This window comes from Phasianus colchicus, chromosome Z (genome assembly GCF_987193195.1).
Source record: "Phasianus colchicus chromosome Z, bPhaCol1.hap1.1, whole genome shotgun sequence".
In the NCBI taxonomy this organism is placed as follows: Eukaryota; Metazoa; Chordata; class Aves; order Galliformes; family Phasianidae; genus Phasianus; species Phasianus colchicus.
In genome coordinates this window covers 72752696-72778016 of record NC_143476.1, presented here as the reverse complement: position 1 = coordinate 72778016, position 25321 = coordinate 72752696, and the positions used below count along the sequence as shown (strand labels likewise).

Sequence of the window (25321 nt, the reverse complement as noted above, 5' to 3'; positions counted from 1 at the left end):
TATAGTATTTTTCTTATCAACATAAGCTCTCTTTCTTTTCCTGCACAGGTTTCCACTTGAGTGGCACAGTGACAGAGCCTGCAATGCAATCGGAGCCAGAAACTGTTTGCAATGTAGCTATCAGCTTTGATCGTTGCAAGATTACCTCAGTGACCTGCAGCTGTGGAAACAAGGACATATTTTATTGTGCCCACGTTGTGGCACTTTCTTTATACCGGATCCGCAAGCCAGATCAGGTCAAACTGCATCTTCCCATTTCAGAGACGCTCTTTCAAATGAACAGAGACCAACTACAAAAATTTGTACAGTATTTGATCACAGTGCACCATACAGAAGTTTTGCCAACTGCTCAAAAGTTAGCAGATGAAATTCTTTCTCAGAATTCAGAAATCAATCAAGTCCATGGTAAGTTCGATGCTTGTTCTTCCATTTGCCTCATTCCCTTGTTGATTTTAAGCTTCATGGCATTTAGAAGTATGACCTCCTGAGGTGCTTTACATCTTGAGTTCTTCTGTGGTTCTGTGATCTATACAAAGGATAATTTTGCACTTTCAGTATGCTTGGAAAGTAAAACTTTTGGGGAGGGAGAATTCGTGAGCGATGAGGTTGATCTCTTCAGTGCTGTTTATACATGATCTGATCTACTTCACAGTTAAATTTTCCTTCTATGAAGAATGTGACTGCTCTTTGTGAACTCAGTTGGTAATTTGGTTCTTTGAGCAACTTATGTCTTTTGTTACTCTGTTCTTTTTAAACTCATCTTTTGATATTTTGATTGTGTAATTTTGTTTTCATGGCAAAGCATAAAAGCAGATAGGTTTTACTGATCCTTTTTCATACATTAAATGGTTTTATTATCCTTTTAGATTTTGTTTCTATATGAGGTCAGGAAAAATATGATATATTTCCATGCCTTTTTTTTTTTTTTTTTTGGTACTGTTGCATGAGCCTACATCCTACAAAGTAACCTTTGTAGGTAAACAAAGGTCTCTTTTCTGTTCTTCCTGCTGCACTTTGCTTTAATGGCTTCTGATTTCTTGTAGTGAACCATTTTAGGTTTTTTAAAGGGTGCTGGGTGTGAGGTTGCTCTTATGTGGGCAGTCGTGAGCTGTTGTGGGCTTGAATTGACCCAACTATTTTATTACAGTCTTGTGTTCCTACAAGGACAGTAGCACTGAAATGTCATATATTGTGACAATTACTGTAAGCTTGAGTGCAGTTCTGAGGGAAGAATAGGTTCATAATTCATGAGATTATCTAAATACATTTTTGTTTGTTTGTTCTTTGACAGGAACAGTTCTTGTGTGCTAGGTAGTGAAGAGAGATGACTGCTGTTGCAAAGAATTTGCAATACCAGTGCAATAAAGTTACCTTAACATTAGAGAAAGAAAAACACATATTTGCTATATGCAGTGAAGGAGGAACAAAACAAATAGGTCTGTGATTACATGTCTCATCTACAGTCTAGACTCTTTCCTTTGGCTCCAGTGACCCTGGCAGGCTCAAGTAAGTGGTGCTTCAGTGTAAATTGCTGGAGTGTTCTTTGTTTTGATTTGGGGGGCTCTGGATGTGACCAGAGGGAAGGCTATTGTTTTGGTTGTCGTGGGAGAGAATCGGAAGGCGTTCAGCAGAGCTGCCTGGTGGTGGTGAAAAGAAAGGTAAACTAAAGCAGGTGCAGGACATTAAGGAATAAAGAAAGATGCTCTGATGTTATAAACTGAAGGCATGCATAGCGTGAGAGCTGATAATAGTCTGAACTGAACATAAGGAATACAGGGAAAAAAAAGAATTGTAGTGTATATGTGCATGGTGCCAAGAAGACTTAAAATAGGTTATCAGAAAAGGTGAAAGCAGGCTTGGGGAAAGGAAAGACAGGTGATGGCTCTATTAGCTGTGCTGTGGCTATAGTAGGATGAGGAACAACCAAAAAGCTATTACATGGTGCTTAAGCTTAATCTGCTTCAAGTCTGTAATTATATAGGGGAAAGAAGGCCCTATAGAAGGATCTGCACAGGCTGGAGAGTTACGCTGAGGCCAGTGGGATGAAGTTCAACAAGAGCTGGGTTCTGCACATAGGCCACAACAACCCCAGGCAACGCCACAGGCTTGGGATAGAGAGGCTGGAAGACTGTGTGGAAGAAATGGACCTGGGGGTGTTTGTTGATGCTCAGATGAACATGAGCCAGCAGTGTGCCCAGGTGGCCAAGAGAGCCAAAGGCATGCTGACTTGTTTCAGAAGTAGCGCTGTCAGCAGGAGCAGGGAAGTGACCATCTGTCTGTACTCAGCCCTGGTGAGGCTGCACTTTGAGTACTGTGTTCAGTTTGGGGCCCCTCTCAACAAGAAAACCATTGAAGCTCTCGGGCATGCACACAGAAGGGCAACGAAGCTGTGAGGGTTCTGGAGCACAGGCCTTACAAATAGTGGCTGAGGGAATTTGTATTATTTAGTCTGGAGAAAAGGAGGCTCTACCTGAAGGGATGTTGCAGTGAAGTGGAAGTTGGCGTCTTCTCCCATGTAACTAGAGATAGGACTAGAGGGAATGGTCTCAAATGATGATAACTCCAGCACTGAAGATGTTCAATTTGTGACACAAATTGTCTTGTAGACCTCTCTTAGAAGAGTTTAATCTTTCTAAACTATTGTTTGAAGCAGAGTTATTATTGAATGCTGCTTGGAGGCACAGGTAGGTTAGAGGAAAAACTTGCAAAAGCTTGCTTATGAAAGTAATGGAACACCTGACCTGGTGGAGAGACCCCAGGAACAACTTTAATTAAAAGTCCATCCTGGGTCTATATGAGATGTTCTTAGACGTTACCTGAGTGGTATTTGAATTTCAGAGCTTCTTTGTCTGAAACTTTTTTTTTCTCCTCATGGTGTGCTAGTTCTGTTTTTCATAGTTCAGAGGTAGGCAAAAGAAATCAGCTGTCTTTAATATCACTGTTAAATAATCAACATCTAGGGCTTTGAAGAGCTCTGACCACAGCATTTCTCTTGATTTGCTTATGAGCTGCCTTGGGAGATGGAATAACTGCAGAGTGCTTTCCTTCCACAAAAGGCAAATTGGATAATTGTTTGTTTGCTCAGAATTCTGTCTTGTGCAGAATTTGATGATTTTGGCCAGGTTTTAGATGGTTTTGGCCACTTTCCTTATGTAGGAGGTCACTGGGGGAAGCTAGTGGAGTAGCTTATACTAATGGCACAGTCTGTGAAGGGATGAGTCCTTTTTTAGACTCTCAGCTGATGCAAGTGGTTGTATTCTCTCTTGTTTCCTGACTGAGCCTCACCCCAGGAAGGAATAGGAAGATAGTCTAAGAAGCATGGGGATAGAAAGCTGAGTATCATTTTCTATGCCTCCTGTAGTTATTAGTGGGTAATGTAGGGTAGGGCTGAACAACAGAATGCAGTGTATTTCCAATCTATTAGAGTTCCCTAAAAGTGAAAAAGGAAATATTTATTATTGAAGAAGGTAAACTGTATTTTAAAAAGAGAGACTCTTTCATATGAGCCTGCTTAAACCAACAAAATTGAGAATCTAGTAGCAAGAGAGGAATATAGGAAATAACGAGCAGTTTTCTTTCAAGGTAGGTAAATATGCTCCAGTGTTTATTCTTAGAATTATGTGGTGATCCAAATAACGGGAAGGAAGTAACAAAAAGCTAGTCAAAACTAGGCAAATCTCAGAAACCCAAGCAGTGGTAAATAAAGTAGTCTAATGTAAACTGAAATGAAGGTTTAGTAACTAGGAAATAAAGATAATGTTTTTTATTAAATTTACATTTTCAGGAAAGGATTTTACACATTTGCTATACATTAAAATAGAACTTATACAGAAAATAAATGGTTAGTTTTTCTTCTGAGATATGGAACATAAAAATAAAGGGGCAATAGAAACAGTGCATGCTAGTCTAGACTAATAATTAAGTTTTTCTCTGCCATATGCAAGCAGACTTTGAAACTTACTGCTGTGTCGCATTTGTGAGACTAGGATTTTAGCAGTAGAGGTTAGGAATTGTCAGCCGATAAGTTACAGCATTTTGCTGCCCATATGGAATGGGAAGAAGTTTTTGGAAGGTGAATTTTTTGAGAGAGGGGAGTGTAATTAACTTACCTCAGTAACTCACTACAGTGTGTGCTGTTTTTACCTTTTCTGTTATTAGCACTTGCTGCTTTGCTGCAGTTGCTCTTTTTCTTTGATGCTGTGCTCTGCTTAACAGGTGTTGTATTCTGTCCAAAAGTTCTGATGTTAAGGACCAGATGAAGTGACTTCTATTTTAACTTTGAATCATTTGGGAAAATTAAAGGCATACCAGTACTCTTGAATTACTACTTTCATGATCTTTTGTTTTATGTAATTATTATTTGGAATAGTTGTAAGCATGCTAGTTTTATAAAATCAATTGCTGTTTTGTTGCAAATCAGTGTACAGTGAACTTGTTTTCTAATTGGGACCATTGTGTCTTTGTGTACTACTCAGTAAACGGTACTTCTTAGTTGTTGTTATTTTCCGTATCTTCTCCTAACACTGCATGGGATGTAAATGACATTGAACTGATCTACTGTTCATTTGTATACTTAAATTCAGAAGACTTTTATGATGTGAACTTCAAAAAGTTCAGCATGACTATGGATGAGTAATTGAGAGAAGTTCAAATTGAAGGTTAAAACATTTCAGGCCTTAAAAACTACATTCTTTTATTTTAATCATATTTTGCTGCTGATCTGGTCCTGAGTATTTTGTGATGTAGACTAATTTCAGCCTATTTTAGTTAATGTTCCTTGCTTTGGTTCTGCTTGGCCTTATTCTCTAGGCTTCCAATGCCAGATCTTAAATGTTGGTGCTCATTTTGCAAGCAATTGTAGTCAGAATTGCTATTTAAATGCTCGCTGTTTAATTTTTTTAAATGCTTCCTCTTCTTAGAGCTTGGAAGTTGTTTATGCTTAACTTGAAGCCTGTTATGACAATAAATGTGAAAGGTTGCTACCTCTGTTTTCAAATTTCATTTCAGTGTTCAGTGTCACAAACAATTGTGCTTCAGTACTACTTGGATTGCTAAGATCATATGTGTGTTTTAATTTTAGTAAAAGAGCATGAGTAAATGCCTAGCTGTATCTATATGCCAAATACTGTATTTATTGTATTTAACTGTTTCTATGTACATGACATAAAACCTATTTCAAAGACTAGTCGTGACAGAAGTTAACAAAGCCAGAGGTTGAAGGGGGGAAGATTTAATATGCAAGTGTCTATAAACTGACAGAGTTTAATTACAGGTTTTAGTATTTAGTATAATTATACAGTGCTTTTCACTTTTATAGTTCAAATGTGAGCTAATTTATTCTCATGACACCCCTCTAAAGCATGTAAGTAATATTTATCCCCAGTTTATAAGTGGGGAAAGGGATTTGCTCTTAGTACCAAGCTGTGTTGCAGAGATGACATTCAGACTGCCTGGCTCCGGGCCTACTTTGGTCAAAGCCTTGAGGTGCCAGTCCAGGGCCGTGCTGCTGCTGGAGCCAACCTGCTGCCTTGGGACCAAATGTTCAGAGCTTGGCACTCTTTGCCGGTTACTGTTAAGACACTATTTATCAGCATCTAAGGCAGTGCCCTCTGAAATCTTATTGCTCGTTTAAATAGCTTCTCCTCTATAGCCTGGCCCCATGTCTTCAAAAGAGAAGTTGCAGTTTAGGAAGTCTGTTGTTCAAAAGTGATGTGTGTGTGAACAGAAGAAAGGCTCAGTTAGTGATTGTTCACCTTAGTGCATATTAACACAAGAGTCTCAGAAAACATCTGGTTGAGAGACATGGAGATAGTAGTCTGCGGGCCTGAAAACCAGCAACGCGAGCAGTGAGAGCAGAGGATTCCCTGGCAGTGATGTCAGGATGCACGGATCAGTAGAGGTTAGGGGATGACCTGCTGGAGAGGACGGAGCTCTGTGGAGAATGACCCCAGTTCAAAAAAGACAAGGGATCCAGCAGTCCAGTGAAGGGCCGCAAAGATGATTAAGGGCTTGGAGTATCTCCAGTATGAGGAAAGGCTGAGTAGCCTGGGTTTGCTTAGCCTGGAGAAAGGAAGACTGAGAGGGGATCTGATAAATGTTTATAAGTGTCTGAAGGGAGGTGGGAGGCAAGGCTCTTCTCAGTGCTGCGCAGCAATAAGACAAGGAAAAATTACCTAAAATCTGAACATTGGAAGTTTCATACTAACACACAGAACAACTTCTTTTTGGTAAGGGTGATGAAGCACTGCAGCAGGTTGCCCAGAGAGACTGTGGTGTCTCCTTCTATGAAGATATTCAGGATCCAGCAGGACACCTGCCTATGTGACCTACTGTAGGATACCTGCTTTAGTAGGGAGTTGGACTCGATGATCTCCTGAGGTCCTTTCAAACCCTTCTGTGATTCTGACAGGGTCTGGGCTTGCCCCAGATGTGCACACTGTCTCCGTGCCTTGTTAGCCTGTGGCTCCTGATGATGGCTGCCAGCGCTTTGGAAGAGTCAGTGAACTACAGCCCTTGCTGGTATCAGTTAAACATACATTGACATTTCCTTATACAGCCTGACTTCAAAAAATCTTTATCATCCTGATTGTAGCCTTGTCTTGAGGCAAATAGCTCCAAATCAGAAGTGACTATAGTACTTAATTGAATACTGTCTCAAAGTTCAGACTCTGTGTGACAACTTCAGCTTTTACAGTAGTCTAACTCATTGGCATAAGAAATAGTGCTGGTATCAGTGTAATACAATGTAAGTAAGTCCCCAGTGAAAGTAAATTTGGGATCTTGCTGGGAGAAAGGACCCGGGTGGGAGCACAGCCATGGGCCTGGGCAGCAGACATCCTGGTTGCTGGGGAGGAGCCCTGTTGTTAAAGCATCTCTGGTAGCTGCAATGAAATGTAACCTTGCAGCACATGCTGACTGATGAGCTTCTGATAAAATGTAAACAGCTATGGAAAGAATTTTGTTTTTTTTTCCCTAAATAGGGAAGCTTAGCTGCGGAATCTTGAGCTATTTTTAATACAATTTAAAAGTAGCTATACCAAGACTGTTTAAAGACAAATCTCTGCTCAACTAAGGGATACATATGTTTTATGTATCAGTGTTTTTATTTAATTAAATTTCACAGATCTTTTTCTCTGCATTTTAGAGCAATGAAATATTTAAACTGTTTGCAAGGTGATACTACAGACATGGGTCTGTGCAACAGCCACCCTGCTCATTCTCCTGTGACTTGATTTCACTTTTTATCTCAGTCTTTACAACTGAAGACTTATCAGCAGGTGTGTCATGTTGCTGACTGAACTGAAAGCCCAGTGAAACTAGCACAGAAAAATATAAGCACTTACAGAAGTTCTTAATTTTTTTGTTTTATTGTACTGTTTTGGGCTTAATTTCTGTCTTCTGAGGCAATCTTACGTTTCCAGTGGAAGGCAAGATAATTCTTTCACACCTTCAAAGATGCAATTTCTTATTAATCTAAGTATACATCTGTAAGGACGGCAGTGCTGCACTCCTAGTGGTAGGTTCTGAAGTTGGAGACAGTTTAGGAAGTTGCTGAACTGAAAGATTTTTTTAAAACTCTCAGCAGCTAGAAGACAACACATCCCTCTGACCTTTTAAATCTTTCTGTTGTGTTTTCACTAAATAAAGATCCTACCATTCACTGCAACTGCTGGAAAGCTTCACCTGCGTGGCACAGCTGCAAATGTGAAATGAAGGCTTAAGTCAACAGAATCAATGTTTAATTCATGTTCATTTGAAGAGTTATAGATGGCTTTATGTTTCGAGTTCTCAGGACTTGTTCGAAAGTGAGCTTTTACAAATGTGACTGTGTAGTTTTCACTTCCTCCAACATTCTTCATTTAGCATTGGCTACAGAGACATTATGGACTGCAATTTAAAGGTGGTAGATTGTGTAATGTGATTGAGTTTCTAACATCTTAAAAACCAGCAGAGGTATATATTCCACAGTAGTGACAAGCTCAACATGAAAATGTTAGTTGAGTCTTGGGCATGCTTAAAATACTTTGCATCTGGTATAGTGACACACAACCTTGACAGTCTAGATAAGTGCATTTCAAATTTCTCGCTTTAAATATCTTTTAAAAAATTCCCGTGGAAGGATGGGTTTATTCAGAAATATGTAGATTTCTCAATGATGCAAGAACTTGTTTTAGTTAAATCTTTAGCCTTCAGAAAAGGCCACCAGTGGAAAATCACTTATCTTAACTATAAAATTTGGATTAGAACAACCTTTGGCCAAAGTGCATCCTGATGTAAATCGCAGTTATTACAGTTTGCACTAGTCTAATTCACTTGAATTCATTCTGTGCTGATAACACTGTCTGCATTAAAATTCTCATTCAGAAGCATGAGCATTAAAGTATTTTTATGCTGGATGTGCCTTCAGTGCTTTAAGACTTTGGATTTATTTGGGGTTTTTTTTATTCTTTGTTTGGCTTTGCAGAGTCATCACAGCTCAGAGACACTGAGGTGATTACTTTCCTCATGTTCATCTGTAGCAGTGCTCACTAGTAGTCACTTAAACATGAGTAAGATTGCAGAAGATACAAGAATTACACATGCTTTGGGGAGAGTGTTTTAACAGCGCAGTAGTAGAAGTGCTACACAAAGTGTAATTTTCTTTGTAAAAGCATTCTAGTATACCTATTGAGATGAGAGGAAAAGCCTCATTTTTATTTTAATGTTTTATTATAAAATACTGCTTATTTAAATAGCATTTGATAGGCTATCATTTCTTTCCCACTAAATGCTTAAGACTATTGAGGAGATAATTTAAAATCTATTTTAAAGAATGCTTAGATTGAAGCCAGCATGTTCAAAGTAGGAAAAAACACGAAACCATAAACCTTTGCAGTACTTCTCTCCTTTGGACTCATGAACCTTTCATCTTTATCTACAACATAATTTCTTTTCTTGCTGTTTGCAGGTGCTCCTGACCCCACAGCAGGTGCTAGCATAGATGATGAAAACTGCTGGCATTTGGATGAGGAACAGGTCCAAGAACAAGTTAAACTCTTCCTCTCACAGGGTGGATACCATGGATCAGGGAAGCAGCTCAATTTGCTTTTTGCAAAGGTGTGTTGAATGTCTTAAAGTTTCCTTTCTTTCTCTCCTCTCATCCCTCTAGCCAGATTGTACTTGTTAGTGTCTTACTCCAAGTTCTGTTGTTCTAAATATAAAGCCTTAAGAATGTGATAAGTTAATCATGAGCTGTTGAAAATGGGCCACAGTCTCATGTTTCAAAATCAAACTAAGGATATGAAGTAACATTTCAACAATTTGCATCTTTGTTGTTCTCTTCTTTCCCTACCTTAAAATGTTGGGGAAGCCTTAGAACTGATAGTTTGGCAGCAAATTGCATAATACATGTATAGATTACTTGTGGAAGAAGCTTTTGCAGAATTGCATAGGGATATTGAAATCAAATAGTTAAAAATGAGAAAGACGACTATTGTTTTCACTTAAGAATGTCATTTCATATATATTTTATTATTTAACAGCAATGGAATGTTTTAACAGTGAAATGCTGTCTGCACTGTGATGGAACTTTTTTTTCAAGTTTGTATTAAAAGGTTCATTTCTTAGGTGCGAGAGATGCTTAAGATGAGAGATTCAAATGGAGCTCGCATGTTGACATTGATAACGGAGCAGTTCATGGCTGACCCTCGTTTGGCACTTTGGAGACAACAAGGAACTACAATGACTGACAAGTATAGGCAGCTCTGGGATGAACTGGGTAAATGCACAGACTTCAAAATCATTTGCTGTTTATATGTACAATGAAACAATTATGTGTTTGGGGGTGGAGGGAAGATGTTGTTGTCCTAGGTAAAAGAAGTTAGTTTTATGCAGCTTTGCTTGTTCAGTTAGGGTTGGGTGAAGTTGAATTTCTGATCTACTGTATTAGACAGTGTGGTTGAAGGACGAGGCATGGTATGAAATAATTATGATTGCAATAAGTAGTAAGTAAGTAACTTGAGAATCTAAAGAAATGAAGCAAGGAGTGAAAATGTAGACAGCTTAGGGTAGGTATATAAACCAATAGTGGTGATCTGGATAGGTTAAGGAAGAGATCATTTCAAAAGTAGAGAGAAAGAGAAAACAAAAGGGGGAGATTCATTAAGAGTGTGAGAAGATTGCAGCAAAGGAAAGAAGTCCGTTACGTATCTGGGAAGGAGATCACATAACGGAGGGCTGAAACAGTTAACACTGCTCTACAGAAAAGGTCAGTTGTGACCAGATACGTGACTTGTACAGCAGAGAGAGGAATGCAGGCTGATGTGGACAAGAAATACCTAACCTAGTAAAGTCTGAAGGCACTTAGTCTAAATGGTTTCAGAAACTTGCTGATGCAGTTTTGAAGTCTTTGTAACAGTTTGAGAAGTTCTCAACATACAGGAATTTGTGGTAGGGAAGGAAAACTAGAAACAGCTTGAAGGTAGATGTCACCAAGATTGTAAAGGAAGGTAAGCAAGTGGAAAACAAAAATACTTAGTAACTACCGGCGTTGTATTCATTGAGTGTAAGGCACTGGAACAAACTATTATCAAGTGGGTATTATAGACACACAAAATGTAACAGTGATAAATGACTTGGATTTTTTTAAATGATAGTAAATCTGATTTGTTTATCTAAAAGATGATTCATTGAGTGTTGAAAAGATTCATATGGTATATCTTAGCTGCAGTACGGTTTAATTGCTGTCTTGGAGGCTTTCTGAAGGCAAGTTGAAGATGCACAGGCAAGATGAAATTGCATTGTGGTTTGTGGAAATCTTAGTAGTTACCTGTGCTTTCACTGAATCTGGAAAGACACTTCAAGTCTAGACTTGGAGGAGCCTGTCTTGAGATGCATTCTGACCAATTTCTGACTCACGTGGCATGAAAGATGCATATATATAATAACTTACAAACAATGCCTCATGAGACTATATGTAAACACTGTGGAAAATGGAGCCAAAACTCAAAATGGTCTTGATATGTTTAAGGGGTGCAAAACAAAGCTAAATGAAGTAAGATGAAGTAGAAATAAATGAAAGTAAGAATAATTCCTTCTTTTAGAAGGGAAAAGTCAACATAACTTTTCCTTCTTATAAAGGTTATAAATGACCATGATTGATTTCATGTTGTCTAGTGGGTCTGAGACTAGATGAAATATTAGCATAAATAATGTTTATTCTAAATGAAGCATTAGGCTAATAAAGACTGGCTTGTCTAGCTGAGATTATAGATTTCTGTGGTGAAAAACCTTATTTATCATAGCAGGTAAAATTTTACTAGAGTGAATGTTGATATAACACTCATCCATTTGGAGACCTGTGACTAGTGGTGTTCCCCAGGGGTCAGTGCTGGGTCCAGTCTTGTTCAATGTCTTCATTGACAACCTTGATGAAGGGGTAGTGATCACCTTCCGCAAATGTGCTGATGATAGAAAACTGGGAGGAGTGGCTGACACACATGAAGGCTGTGCTGCCATTCAACAAGACCCAGACAGACTGGAGAGCTGGGGAGCAAGAAACCAGATGAGATTTAACAAAAGCAAATGCAGATCTTGCACATGGGAAAGAATAACCACAAGTATCAGTACAGGCTAGGACAAGACCTGCTGGATAAGAGCTCTGTGGAGAAGGACATGGGGGTCCTGGTGGATGACAAGTTGGCCATGAGCCAGCAATGTTGTGCTCTGGTGGCCAAGAAGGCCAGTAGGATCCGGGTGTGCATTAGAAGGAGCGTGGTCAATGGAAGTCAATGGAAGTGATTCTTTCCCTCTACTCTGCCCTGGTCAGGCCTCCCCTGGAGTGCTGTATCCAGTTCTGGGCAGGGATCTGCTGGAAAGAGTCCAGCAGAGGGCCATGAAGATGATAAAGGGCCTGGAGCATCTCCCCTATGAGGAAAGGCTGGATGACCTGGGTCTAGTTAGCCTTGAGAAAAGAAGACTGGGAAGGAATCTTATTAATGTTTATAAATATTTTAAGTGTGAGAGTCAAAGGGACATCACCAACCTCTTTTCAGTGGTTTGTGGGGACAGGACAAGGGGAAACAGCCATAAACTGAAGCACAGGAAGTTCTGCACCAACATGCAAAGGAACTTTTTCACAGTGAGGGTGACAGAACACTGGAACAGCCTGCCCAGGTAAATTGTAGATCCTCCTTCTCTGGAAATATTCAAGACCCACCTAGACGCCTACCTGTGCAGCCTCCTGTAGGGAGCCTGCTTTGCGGGGGGGTTGGACTAAATGATCTCTAGAGGTCCCTTCCAACCCCTACAATTCTGTGATTCTGTGGTAACTACTTTGCCTTAAGTGTAACAACCATTGTAGCATGGCATTTTTATGATGCTTTGGGAATAGTGCTTTTTGCCAACATGTGCTTAACTAAACATAAATGTAGCAAAAATCATAATACATCATGCTGAGGGCTGGAGATTCTCATGTTTCATTGCATATGTGAATTGAGCTGGTAGGTTGTGGAAAGACAGAAGTGAGCTCTCCATCTGTTACCTGTAGCATTCTTAACACATACTGCCAGTAAATGTAAAAGATTTTGTTAAATTTTCTTAGCAGCTCCTCTTGTTTATTCAGTGTCGTATGGTCATCTTCTTCTTGATAACACCTGTCTGAAGGTGGAAGAAGTGGAATCTCTCTGTTTGCAGCATCAAATAAACAATATTTTAAATTAATGTAATTGATTACTTCTATTTGATCAGAATTACACTTGCCACTCCCAGAAAACCACAGTGCAACCTTCAGCTTCACCGCTACTTCAGCTGCTATATTTGTAATCTGAGTTTCAGTCCTGCACTGCGCTGTCTCCTCTGATGGTATCAAAGTATTTTGATCCTGAGAGAGATTTTCAATAACCAATATTTCATGCATGTCAGATGCATAGCTGGCTAAGGCAGAACACCACTTCTTAACTGGATGAATCTCTCCAACTGGACTCCTATCTTGTGTGAAAAGTACAAGCTGCTCCCATGTCTTTGTTAAGATCTCACCTTGAGTTTCATTATAGTTAGACATGTCCCCCATTCCAGATGAAACATGCATCACTTAAAAAAAATATAATTATATATGAAAGAGGTTTTAAGACAAGCTGGAATTGCTGTAGCAAACTACAGAAGAAGAAGCAAGATGTCTGTAGAGACTGACAGTTCTGGTAGTGGCAGAGAGAACTTGGCTATCAATATATTTTAAAACAATGTTTGTTTCCTGTCTTGTTCTCATCTTCTCAGCTGTCAGGGAACTAAATAACAATGAAAAGGGTGGGATAGGCCTTTGCATGCTTCACTTACTGTATTATCTGCTCAAAGTACTCTGAGAGCGTTAAACATGTATGGCTTTTATTAAAAAAAAAAAAGTTATTTATGATCTCACTTATTTTGCAGGTGAGTAGCAATGTAGCATGGTAGTTATGGAAGACTTTAGGACATGTGAAGTATGTAAATATAGACTCTGCTTAATAAAGGCTTGCTTGCATGTCCTGGTATGCTGTCTGCCAACCACTAGGCTTATGGCCACTTTGTCAGTTCCATCTTGGCATAGGCTTTTAAGCGTACTTAAATAACTTCAGCTTTACTCCTTTACTGTGTCACTTGAACCTTTCATTAGAACTTAACTGATGCTTCCTGCTTGCCATCGAGTGTTGGCAAGTGTACTGGAAGGGCACACAAGTCCCTGATCAGTTTCTACTGGAGTTTATGGTAAATTGCACTGACTTCATTAGAAGTCAGATTGGGCTTGAGTGTTCAGAGGTACTGATTTAAATAAGTTGAGTAAAAGTAAATACTTTGCCTCTCTTAAGTGGGAGCTTGGCAATTTTCTAATACAATTCAGTAAGCAATCATTCAAAAGACTCCATTTAACTAACTAGTTGTTTGTAGGACTTCTTTGTTGTTTTTTAAAGCCTTCAGATCAAGAGGAAGTATGTAACAATTATTCCCAGCTGATTTCCCCTATTGTATGTCAAAGAAGGGGTTGAGCTAAGTACTACTTAGGGAACTCCAAATGGTGTGGTATTGGCAAGGTCAAGATTACAGGCTGAGGTTATAAGCCTTCCTTATATACTTTTCCTGCTAGGAGAACATAAATATGACTTCAGTGGTGCACTGCTGAACACTTCCAACTTGCCACAGTAATCTGTGAATGCGCTTTCCAGATTTTAAAGCTGAGCTGGATTTCTTCATGTTGTTGCTGTTTAAATGGTGCTTTGTTTCAGTAAGTAAATTCCACATGCTGATCTTTAGGCGTTTAACTCCACCATGGTGGAAGACTTCAGTATATCAGAATGATTAATTATCTGAAGCCCTTGTATTGCCTTTTTAATTAAATTGCATTGATAAAATGGAGGAATATGGAAATGCACAGTGCTGATGCCCATTGAACTGATATCTCTGATTTCAAGGAAAGGTCAGTTAACCTTTGTACTCTAGAGGAAAAAGCTGGTCCTTGTAATCTTACTATAGCAGTAATTCTATAATATTCATCCATCAAAATTAAATATATGTTGCTTGTGGTCTACAAAAGGGAAAATATCACCTTAATAAAAGGGGAGAATTTGACTTTATGCCCCAGCACAGGGATTGTGAGGGCTGCAAGGCTCTGCTTTGGAATTAATGTTGAGCACTGCTAGATGTCAGACATAGAGAAGAGGCTGAGTTTTGTCGGCAAGTGGGATCTGCAAGTTAATTGGTGTTTTCTGCTGGCTTCTGGCTGTGAAATGAAATTGGAAGCCCTTTAGCCACATGGATAATACAGGACCTGAATACAAATGTCACATGTCACCATCAGGGCCCACTGTGAAACAATAGTGTTCCCACTCGAACACTGTGCCATTACAGATCATTTAAAGATGGGGATTACATTTAAACTAAAAGACCCATTTGCCTTTTACTGCAATTTAAATGTCCTCTTAGCAAAAGCTAAGTGACAAATTAAATGAAAAAAGTGCCCACATCTTTAAAGCTGTAATGCAAAACAACCTTTTATTGCTTCTCATGTGCCATGAATGAATCATTATACTTGACAACCCTAAACCAAGCCATAATTGGAGCAGCTACTGTTATCAAAGTGGGGCTGTGCTTGTGACAGCTTAATAAAGCTGAAACTGTTAAATTAAATCCCAGATGCTTAATCTGATGAAAGCAGTCAAGTAGAAAAATCTAAGACAAGTATCTACTACTTGGTCGAGTGATGGAGCCCAACAGCTTGTCAACATGTAGATTACAGGATCAGATTTTTTTTTGTGTACTACTATTTTCATTGTCTTTATATCCTGTTGCCTGCCTTTCCTGTGAAGAAACTTCATGTAATTTGCATGTTTCGAAACAAACATTTCCAGCAGATTACCTCCATTTTGATATTTAAGAGCAGTTTAAGGAGGAGGGAAGTTGTTCAAAGACTATCTTTGAATGGAACAGAAAGATGGTGGCTTTTTCATAGGGAAGCTCCAGAGAGCTCTTGCAGTGCAGGGCCACGAATAATGGTCGGACGTGTTCTGGGTTTTTGTCCGCTTATCTTGTTCTCATTTGGTTCTTTTATTTCACAAAACTGAGGAGAACTAAAATGGCATTCTGTATATCCAACTGGGTGCTCTCTAATGCTTCAGAACTTGTTAGTTCTGAAGTTTCAGGGTATGAACTTCTCACAGTATTGCCATGCGCTTCATTTGTGGCATCAAGCTTTCCTTGGTGACTATCTCACTTCTCTTTCTGCTAGGCATGCAGAGTGGATTGTTCCTGTAAAGATATTTCCTGAACAGAAAAGCATGTATTTGCCCTAGCAGGTCTAGTATTCTTCATTATATCACTTAAAGCTAATGTGGGCTACTTTCTAAGTGCTGTGACATCCTGGTAATCTGAGTTCGTTTGCTGATATTTTGACAGTTTTCTGGATTAGTGACACATTTTCACACTAAACTTTAGAACTAAAATATCATTTTACAAGGTCACATCACATAAAAATACTGCAGTGTACTTCCTGAAGGATGATGCATAACATTTTATTAGTAACACTTTGCCCTACATTCAAAACATAATTCTAGATGTTGAATATAGGTAAAGAATCATTATAGATTAATTAAGAAAGATTTAATTACTGTTTTTCCTCAATCAAGCTAGTGATTGAATTAAACAAGTCTTTTTGATTTGAAAACCACTCTAAATTTTTCTGATACAAACTTATATTCATCTCTAGAAATAGCAAGTTAAATTCTTTCAACCTAAATGGAGCTATTCTCAATCTATATTTCTGTCTTAGGTATTCCTTCCCTTTGCAATTAGAGAGACAGACAAACTTGTACAAATGAGACATGCCAGCTGTCGTAAACAAATTATCTCTGCTTAGCACTTAAGGGAGAGGGGAGAAAGACACAAAAGCAGTTGGAATTGTTGTCAGTATGCCACTAAAGAAATTCCTTCTTGATGCTAGATCTGGTGGCTACTTCAGGGCTGTCATAAAGGAGTCACAGAAATGCAGTTTTTGATCTCTGACATCATTTTTTATTAAGCTTCATACTTCATGCATTCCTGGTGTAGTATCAATTATGCTGGACTTTTCTTTATAATTTCTGGTATTTCTGAAGTGATATGGCAAGAATGTAATTCTCAAGTGTCAGATGTATGTCAATATCTACGTAATTCCTGCACCTTTGGAAAATAACCTTAAAATTTCCTAGTTTAGGTAAAGCAATTTCATGTATCACATTTCTGGCCTTGAAGTGAAAGCTATTGGAACGCCTGTGTTTCAAAGGTGGTGGGATGCATTGCGCTTTGCTCAGTTGCGAAGCTTAGGTGGAGTGATGTCATAGGTATTTGTGTCTATGTCTGTATAGCATCCAGTAGGCTATCCTTGCTTCACTGATAATCCTTTGATCCCTGTTGATTTTTTTAAACTTAGCTGCCATGGTGCAACTGCTATATAGATAGAAAATGTGCGTGAACTGAAGGCACACATAAGGTTGCGTTGCTCTTTCACAGAATAAGCTATTAATACATGTCACTGCATTGAAATGATTTATGCTACTGGAGGCACTAAATTAACAGTACTTTTGAGTTATCAACACAAGACACTTCTGCTGCTCTGCAGCCTGAGTTATGGATGACAACTTAAAGAAATTGCTGTCATGGCCCTAGAGTGTCTCAATTGTTGCTGTCACCTTCATTTCCCTGCTGAATGAAGCCAGGCCACCTTTCTATACAGAGATGTGTTCTGTCTACTTCTTCTGAGGTGATAATGTTAGAACTTGCAGTGGAGCTCACCAGTAACTATGATAGATTTTTGTAGTGGAAAATCTTAAAATTGAAGTATGTTCCTTTGTAAAAGGAACATACTTTTGATATGGAAGCTGAAAATAACCCAGGAAATCTTAGACTGTGAAAGAATTCAGACTAGGTTGTCAGAATGTATTCTTCTTGCCATTTATAGTTGGCTATTCAGGTTCTGTAAGCACAGTAATGGTAATCATTTATTTTTTGACCTTTCCCACTATGTGATAGACTGTCTATGCTTTTTTTGAGGGATAAAAGGTATTTCCCTCCCTTTCTTTTATGGGTATCTTGTTCCTCTCAAACTTCACAATTTTGTATGAGAGAAATTCATCCGTCAATTTAAATGAAGGTGGATTAATGCTTTTATAATTAGTAGATACATCAACTTTTTTTTTTTCTGAAAATTGTCAGTCTCTGAAAATAAGATGACTGCTGAGAATGAATAGTTAAATAGTTAAATATCTGGTAAAATAGCTAGTCCATTCTTTGGACAGAGTGCTTTTGTTCACCAGCTTGTTGTAAATGCTGGTAATGATTAAAAAAAAAATGTAGAGAACCTTTTCAAGATGTTCATGAAATAGTATATTTCTGCTATTTGTGCTGTTTGTGCTAGTGTGAGCAATACTTTCACCATAAAATGATTCTTTGTGACCAAGTGAATAAATTGTTTTGTCAATATTAGAGAAGTTGATCAATGTAGGGTACTATAAGTGCCTAGAGGGGCACATAATTGACATATGACAGATACTTAAATGCTTTCTTAAGGATACTGTAGTATGAAGTAAATTTCAGTTCTTCTGTGTAACCATTTGGACAAATGGATGGATATCTGTTACAGCAGTTTGAAACAACAACAACAAAATAAAAATAAAAGCATAGTCCACAACAAAGTGCTCAAGTGAGATGACAGATACTTACGCTGGTTCCTGTTTTGTTGTGTAGAAGTTGAAGCATAGGAAGACTGCAGTGGTTATTGCTTGATAAACATGGACCAGAGCATGTAATTGATGATAGTTTAGAATAAAATTTCATAATGCAGGTGTCCATTTTAGCCAAATATATGTGTGATTTTAGCCTTTGGAGCAGAAGAATGGAGTAAGAGGGAAAGGAAAACTTAAGGAACTAGTTTTATTTTATTTAATTTTTTTTGCAGTACTCCTGCACTCCCTATAATGCACATTTGGAGTTTAGTGTGCAGAGTAGTGCAGTGATTCTCTGTTGTCATCCGTGCTGCAGGTAATCTATTGCGTTAATCAGCCAGCTTGTGTGAAATGCATGGGGAGTGATTATACTATCATACACAATACAATCAGCATGAAGCACTTGTCAAGACCAATACATCAAAGTTTAATTCAGTAATAGAATGAATTAGAGCAAAATGAAACATTCTGTTCTCCAAGAAATACAGCACCCACAGCAAGCCTTTTTTTTTTCCTGAAGGTTGCATAGAGAGACCACAGTACATTAAGGGATTGTTTTTATGAATAAAATTGCAACTTGGATCCAGCTGAACACTGCTAGTACTTTTCCTTATCAGATTCTTATCAGGGACACCACAGCTCTGAAGTGCTTTGCCTATCTTCGCTCTTTCATAAAAGCTACTGTTTAATTGGAGTGTTCTCTAGTGAGGCTCCTGATTATGCTCTGTTCTAACGGAGATCTCTTCATGACAGGAGGAAGGAGGTGGCTTTACCAGTCATTCTGAAGGCACTTGTCCTCCTTGTTGAGAAGCAATAAATAGCATTTGCCACCTTCCAAGTGGCTGTCCCACTGAAAGTGTGTATGTGTTTAAAAACCTGATGTAAACCACTTTTAAATCCTTTGCTAATACTTGCATTATAAAGGGGTCATAGGTTCTGTCTCCTATTATTGTTTCTATTCTGCAACTCCCAGTGCTGGAAAATGATGTTTTTATAACTGAGTTGATGAGATTCAAGTAGGGCAAGTGTACAGCAAGTCCTGAAGCTGAGCTGTGGGTTGCACAATGGGAATGATTTTGATTACCTTGCTCCATTTCCTTTGAAATGATAAAATGCTACCAACTTGGAAAGGTGGGGGTTTTTAGTTTTAGAGAAACAGATATACAGTAACAGAGAAAGCAAGGAAATTTTGAATTAGATCTGCATCTATTTTCTGTATTTTTCTATTTGCACATGGATGTATTTCTGTATATTTTCAATTTGAAAATATGTGTATTGATCTTAAGTATATTAAGATTATGCATTACGATTTGTTAAACTACAGCTCTGACAAGATAGTGTAATATTTTTAGGAAAAACAGATTTCCTGGGAGAACTAGGACTAGAGGTCTAGAAGGAATGGTTTCAAGCTGTGCCAGGGAAGATTCAGGCTGGATGTTAGGAAATACTACTTCTCTGAAAGAGTGGTCAGGCACTGGAATGGGCTGCCCAGGGAGGTGGTGGAGTCACCGACCCTGGAGGTGTTCAAGGAATGTTTGGATGTTGTGTTGAGTAAACCATATCATGGTTTAGCGAGAACTATTGGTGATAGGTGGATGGTTGGACTGGATGATCTTATAGGTCTTTTCCAACCTTAGTGATTCTGTGATTCTGTGAACTGCAGTCAGTCACACAAAATTGTGTGCTGGATCTTCGCTCATGCTCAGTGCCCTACCCCCTCCTAAAACTGTTTTCACCACCACTCTCTGATTTACTGGTGTAAGAGTAAAATATAATGGGATGAATTTCTGAAAACTGAGCAGTGCTCTGTCCTTAAGGAGACTACGTATATATTCCTCAGACTTCCTTTAACTTCATGAATACACTCTTATGCAGGATGTGTAATTATGCATCACCTATTTTTAGATGTTTTAAGTTGTACTTATTTGAATTTTTCAATTTGCTGGTTCAAATCCTGCTCAGTGTAAAGAGATGCTGTCCTTTCTCCCTCATGAATTTAGAGGTTTGGGTGTTTACTGAGTGATACCCAAAGTACTGATGTTTGCATACATGAAAAAAAGGCATATGTTCCGTAACAAGCAATAATATAACCTATGTTTTTGTGATATGAGGCACACTAAAGATGAATGACAACTGTGTGGTTCCAAAAAGAGGTCTGATTGAACTAACAGTTTGTTTAGCAAAGGTAGCTGTTTTCAGGTCAAGAGGATTATTGTTGAACCAAAATAGACAATTCCTTCCTGCAGTGGACAGTTCTGTGATTCATTGCCTTGTGAAATTAATACCAAATTGCACACACAGCATGACTTACCTTACAGTTACCTACTGGAGAAAAATAAATTCTACATCATGGTTTATGATTGTTTGGTACTGTACTAGTTTTGTGTTGGAAAGACTTCTTTCATAGTCTAGGGATCTGAACCTGAACTACTTTAGTTTTAGTTCTGAGATCTTGTATGAAAAGATAGGTGGTGCCTGGGGAAAGGGAGGTGGGAGAGAGTGCTTTGGTACAGAGAAAGACAAAATGTGTAAACACAAACATGTTCTTGCTCTTTTTCATTTAATTAGACATTTGTGCATACTGCAGGTGGGATTTGTGACACCTAGTCAAACAGTAAACTTGAGAGTGCCAGGAATGCATTTTCCAGAAATTGACAGTTTCCTGGTGTAGGATTCATTACACAGAAAAGCGAATTTCTTGTTTGAGGCCAGTGTAAGTCTATGGGTCAGTGACCAGCTCTGGGTGGAGGGCTCCCATTGAGCACAGTAGAGCGAAATGGGAAGAATGTCCTCCAGAGTTCTTCCAGTTGGTGTGTGGTAAAATCTGGGCAGGAACAAATGTTTTTCTCAGACTTCTCAGTGCTAGAAAGCAGGACAAGGGCCAGCAAATGGAAGAAGCCTGGATGGAGCAGATGTCAGAAAAGGGGCAATGCGCTCAGGGAGAAGGATGAGGAAGAAATGAGAGTACAGACAAGCGCATACACTCACTAGGGAAAAGAAAAAAAATAAAGAAAACAACCAAAAAACCCAGAGCCCCCAGTAGGTTGAAGACTGTAGGGTCACTGGCAATGTGCTTCTCTCTTCCACGTGGTTGTAGCACTACAGGAGTTGAGCCCCAGGCTCTTTCTGTTCCTTTCTCTTCTGGAGGGGAGTTTGTCACATGCTTCCCTGTGGTGCCAGGATGGAGCAGCCTGCAGGGCTGTGCCAGGGCCTTAACCAGCCCAGATACACACACAGCTCACGCTCGTGTCGGTGGGAGTGTGAAGTTGGGTGCTATTGAAAGTGGGAGTGGTCTGTGTGCAGTTTATTAGAAATACACTTTTCCTTGTGCTTCATTTGCATAAAAATAGCCTGGGTTTCTGAGATGGGCTGCTGACAGTGTAGTTATGCTCAAAGTAATTACCCTCTTCAAAGGAAATAAGTTTTTAGAGGCTTTTGGTACTTTCGGTTATCTCTTCTCTTTCCTGTCTGTGGAGTGGAGCTTCTGGAGAAGGCATGTTATTCCTTCACCTTTACTGGTGCTTGAGATATAGAAAAGTAAAAGGTTACTCATTTTGTAGGGATGTTGTATAATCAGCAGCGTGTGTTCTGCCTGACCGAATGGCTGAAATGCTTCCCAAATTCAGTTACAATACTCCACTTTCTTTTGCTTTAGTCTGAAAACACTGGGAGTCCTGCTGAAAGGTATTAAAAGTGTGTGGGTTTGGTTTTTTGAGGGTTTTTTTGTTTGTTTTTATGAAGATGCTGAGAGATTCAGTGTCCCCTCTGTGCCCTCAAGTAGTGCTTCATGTTGAAAATAAAAAAAAAAAGAAAATAAACCCAAGTTAACTCTTCTTCAAGATGTTCCAGTATGCCCATACCCATCTTTTGTTTTACAGATTACAAGACATGTGCTCCTTATGTATGGGGCAGTACTGAGTGTGCACAGATGTTTATTGAATCAAGTGAAGCTTGTTCAAACGGGTGTTTAAAGCAAAGTCATAAGATTTAATCTTAAAACACTTTAAAAACATCTTACTCCCATGATAAATTTTAGACACCTAAACAACAAAACAAGAAGAATGCGAATTTGCTGTTACTGTATTTAAGAGTGGGCAGCTGTAGTCTGTGTTGCAAAAATTCAGTCCCAGTGTTGTCTGCAGTGCATGTGGCTATGACTAACACAGTGGTTTGGGTAATGGAGCATCCTTCTCTCTAGAATATCTACTTCTAGAGAAAGGAGTTCTGAAATTGAGTCTGGAGGAGTAAGTGGCCTCATTGTGGCCTTCCAGTACTTGAAGGGAGTGTATGAACGGGAGGGGGAACGGCTGTTTACATGGTTTGATAGTGATAGGGCAAGAGTTAGGGTAGTATGGTGAGGTGGCAGTTGGGCTTGATGATCCTTAAGGTCTTTTCCAACCTGATCAATTCTATGATTCTATGATCTCTTTGGAATTCTGCATAGTACCACATTTTATTTTGTTGGTGTTCAGATTTCTCTGCTATTAGTTCCTTATCCTTGATAGTCAGAGTATCTGGGGAATTATAACCTTAAGGATCAGGTTCTGTTTCCTCTGGCTCCTGTATTGTGGCATACCAGCATGCTGAGCTACTCTAAGAATGAAAGTAATGCAATGGCCTGTACTCTGTCCATTTTGCATTCTTAGTTAGCAAAAGAGTACATGAATGTAAAAATCTTATTGTCCTGGCAGAACCAGCTGCATTGTTTTGTTCAGTCTATCATGAAGATTGCATAGTTTGGGCAGAGTCTCTAGATTTCTTGTAGTGTATAAGGCATGTTCTTGATAAGCAAATGAACTGCTGCTAAGTAGCACTTTCTGATGTCTTCCTGCTTCTGTCAGAGTTCGCACTGATGAAGAGACAGCTAATTTAGAGAAAAATCCTTGCATTTGAAAATTGTTACTAGATGCATTGATGTATTTATGCCTGCACTGCCTGCCCTGTCATCCAGAGGCAGGGAGCAGGTTCTAAAGTGATGGTATATGTGAAGTGTCAGCACAAATTAGCTTTCTTTTAGAGCTCCATGAAGAGAGAATGTAAAACAAATTTTCTAGTGTATCCAAATTACTGGAGTAATTGCAGCAAAACATATCTTTGACCTGTAAGAATTCACAAAGCCAGTGCTTACTGGATCTTTGAGATGGAAATGTTTGGAAACTGCAGTATATATTCAGCAGTGCTTCTACTAGGAAGCATATGTTCACAAAGTATGTAGTTTACTTACACGCTTTCATGGTTCCTGTAATGTGAAGCTGAAAGATACATAGATTTAGTTTGCAGAAAGCAACATTCACTTCTGATACAAAAAATAAAAGGAAAAAACTTGGGTAACGTCCTGCTGTAACTTTCTGAATTCTTGTTTGCTTTTGACTGATACTGCTGACTGACGACCCATTCGTTGTGAACTCTAGATTTTCTAATACAAAAGATATGCTAAATACCTTTTAATAGAGAAGTTTGGCTTGATACAGTCCTTCAACTGCTCAGATGGGTCAGGTTCTGTGTCAGGAATTCAGCCTTCCTGATGCTAGGCATAGCTGGGAAGTAAGCAGTATAGCCTTTGAGGGAAGAGTGAAAGTCTTACAGTATAGAAGTTTGCAATTAGTCAATGGCTGCTGCATTTTTAATAGAAAACATAATTTAGCAATTTTTTTAAAATCAGGTGCTCTGTGGATGTGTATAGTCTTAAATCCCCACTGCAAGTTGGAGCAGAAGGCCAGTTGGCTAAAACAGCTGAAAAAATGGAACAGTGTGGATGTTTGTCCCTGGGAAGATGGAAACCATGGAAACGAGCTGCCCAATTTAACCAATGCTTTGCCTCAGGGTGCAAATGCTAACCAAGGTGAGCCTACACATATGCACTGACTGCAACATATAATATAACCTCTATCTTATGTACTCTAGCCTTGCAGAATTCAGCACTCTTTCCTGGGACTAGTAACTTTCTTGTTAAAAATTGACCAGCCAAATTTATTTTCACTAATATTGTCCTTGCAGAAAGGGTAGTTTTTTTGTGCTGGGGCTGCAACATTTTCAAAGCAAGTATTTGTGTTTAGTTAGGTCTTCTAACTTTTCACTTGGTCCTTCTAAATACTTGTTGCATGAAAATTGAAGTATGTCATGTAAAAGCCTGTTGTTTCTGTGCTTGACTACAGTTTTGTATCTCTTCCAGTGCTGGGGTTTTTGTTTGCAGTTACAAAGCCTTCGATGCTTATTTAAAGAGAGATCTGTTGCAGCTGCATTAAAACTGAGTGTGTGAGAAAGTAAAGCTGTTATTTGTGGAATGTGCTCTTGTTGTGCAGTCTACATTTCCAGGTTTTGGGTGGGGTGCAGAGGCAGCACTCTGACTTCTTCAAGGAAGCATCTCTTCTTACTCAATATCATTCTTGATAATTGAAAATGTGATTATTAAATCTGACAGAAGCCTTGTCTGGTCCTCTTCAAGCAAGATTATTATTCTGGCTAACAAGTGGGGAAAATGCAAGATTTCTCTGGGAGCAGGGAGGAAAACCTTGTAATCTTCAAAATACTCAGTATTTTGATACATATTTCATATATACTTATGATGAAATTATAATTAATTAGTTGTGGGAGGTGGAAGATTTGGCTTTAGATGGGTTTTTCCTTGTTTCGTTTTCTTGGAAGAAAATAGTTTATATGTAGTTCCTTTATAAACCTTACAGCTAGCTGGGCCAGAATTTCATTCAGCATAAAACTCCCTGTGGAGATTGGTTTTGCTTACTGAATCTCTTGATGTTCTGTCCAGCCTGAACAGACTAGTAGCAGCTTCGGCATAGCATCTCACATACACACAGACAGAGCTGTATTAACAACACTTCTGCCATTGGACGATACCCAGTAAGGGTTATGTCAGTCCCTTGCCCTCAGTGCCTTGTTTTACCTACAGTATTTTTATATGTTTATGAGGAGAAAATTGAACAAGTGCTCGGAGTTAATGTCACTTTCAAAGGAGAACAATGGAAGTCCTTCATGTGCTGTTCATCCATCCTGCATCCTAGCAGCTCCAGAATGGGAAAAGCTGTGAATGTCTGAGTAGCTGTGCCATATACCTTTCTAAGCCTGTTTTCAGGAGAGCTGTCAAATGTTCTTCATCTTAG

At 38.9% G+C, this 25321-nt stretch overlaps 1 protein-coding gene across 7 annotated transcripts in view; it reads left to right on the top strand.

Moving 5' to 3' along the window:
- ZSWIM6 (zinc finger SWIM-type containing 6) overlaps positions 1-25321 on the top strand; it is a 112115-nt gene that overhangs the window by 60943 nt on the left and 25851 nt on the right. For 6 of the 7 annotated variants that reach the window (XM_031605447.2, XM_090132402.1, XM_090132399.1 and 3 more), the window contains 4 exons: positions 49-405; positions 8948-9096; positions 9607-9757; positions 23866-24045. In XM_031605447.2, coding sequence (XP_031461307.1) covers positions 49-405; positions 8948-9096; positions 9607-9757; positions 23866-24045 — 837 coding nt within the window. The remainder of the gene's footprint in view (positions 1-48; positions 406-8947; positions 9097-9606; positions 9758-23865; positions 24046-25321) is intronic. The other variant, XM_090132397.1, reaches the window with a different exon arrangement.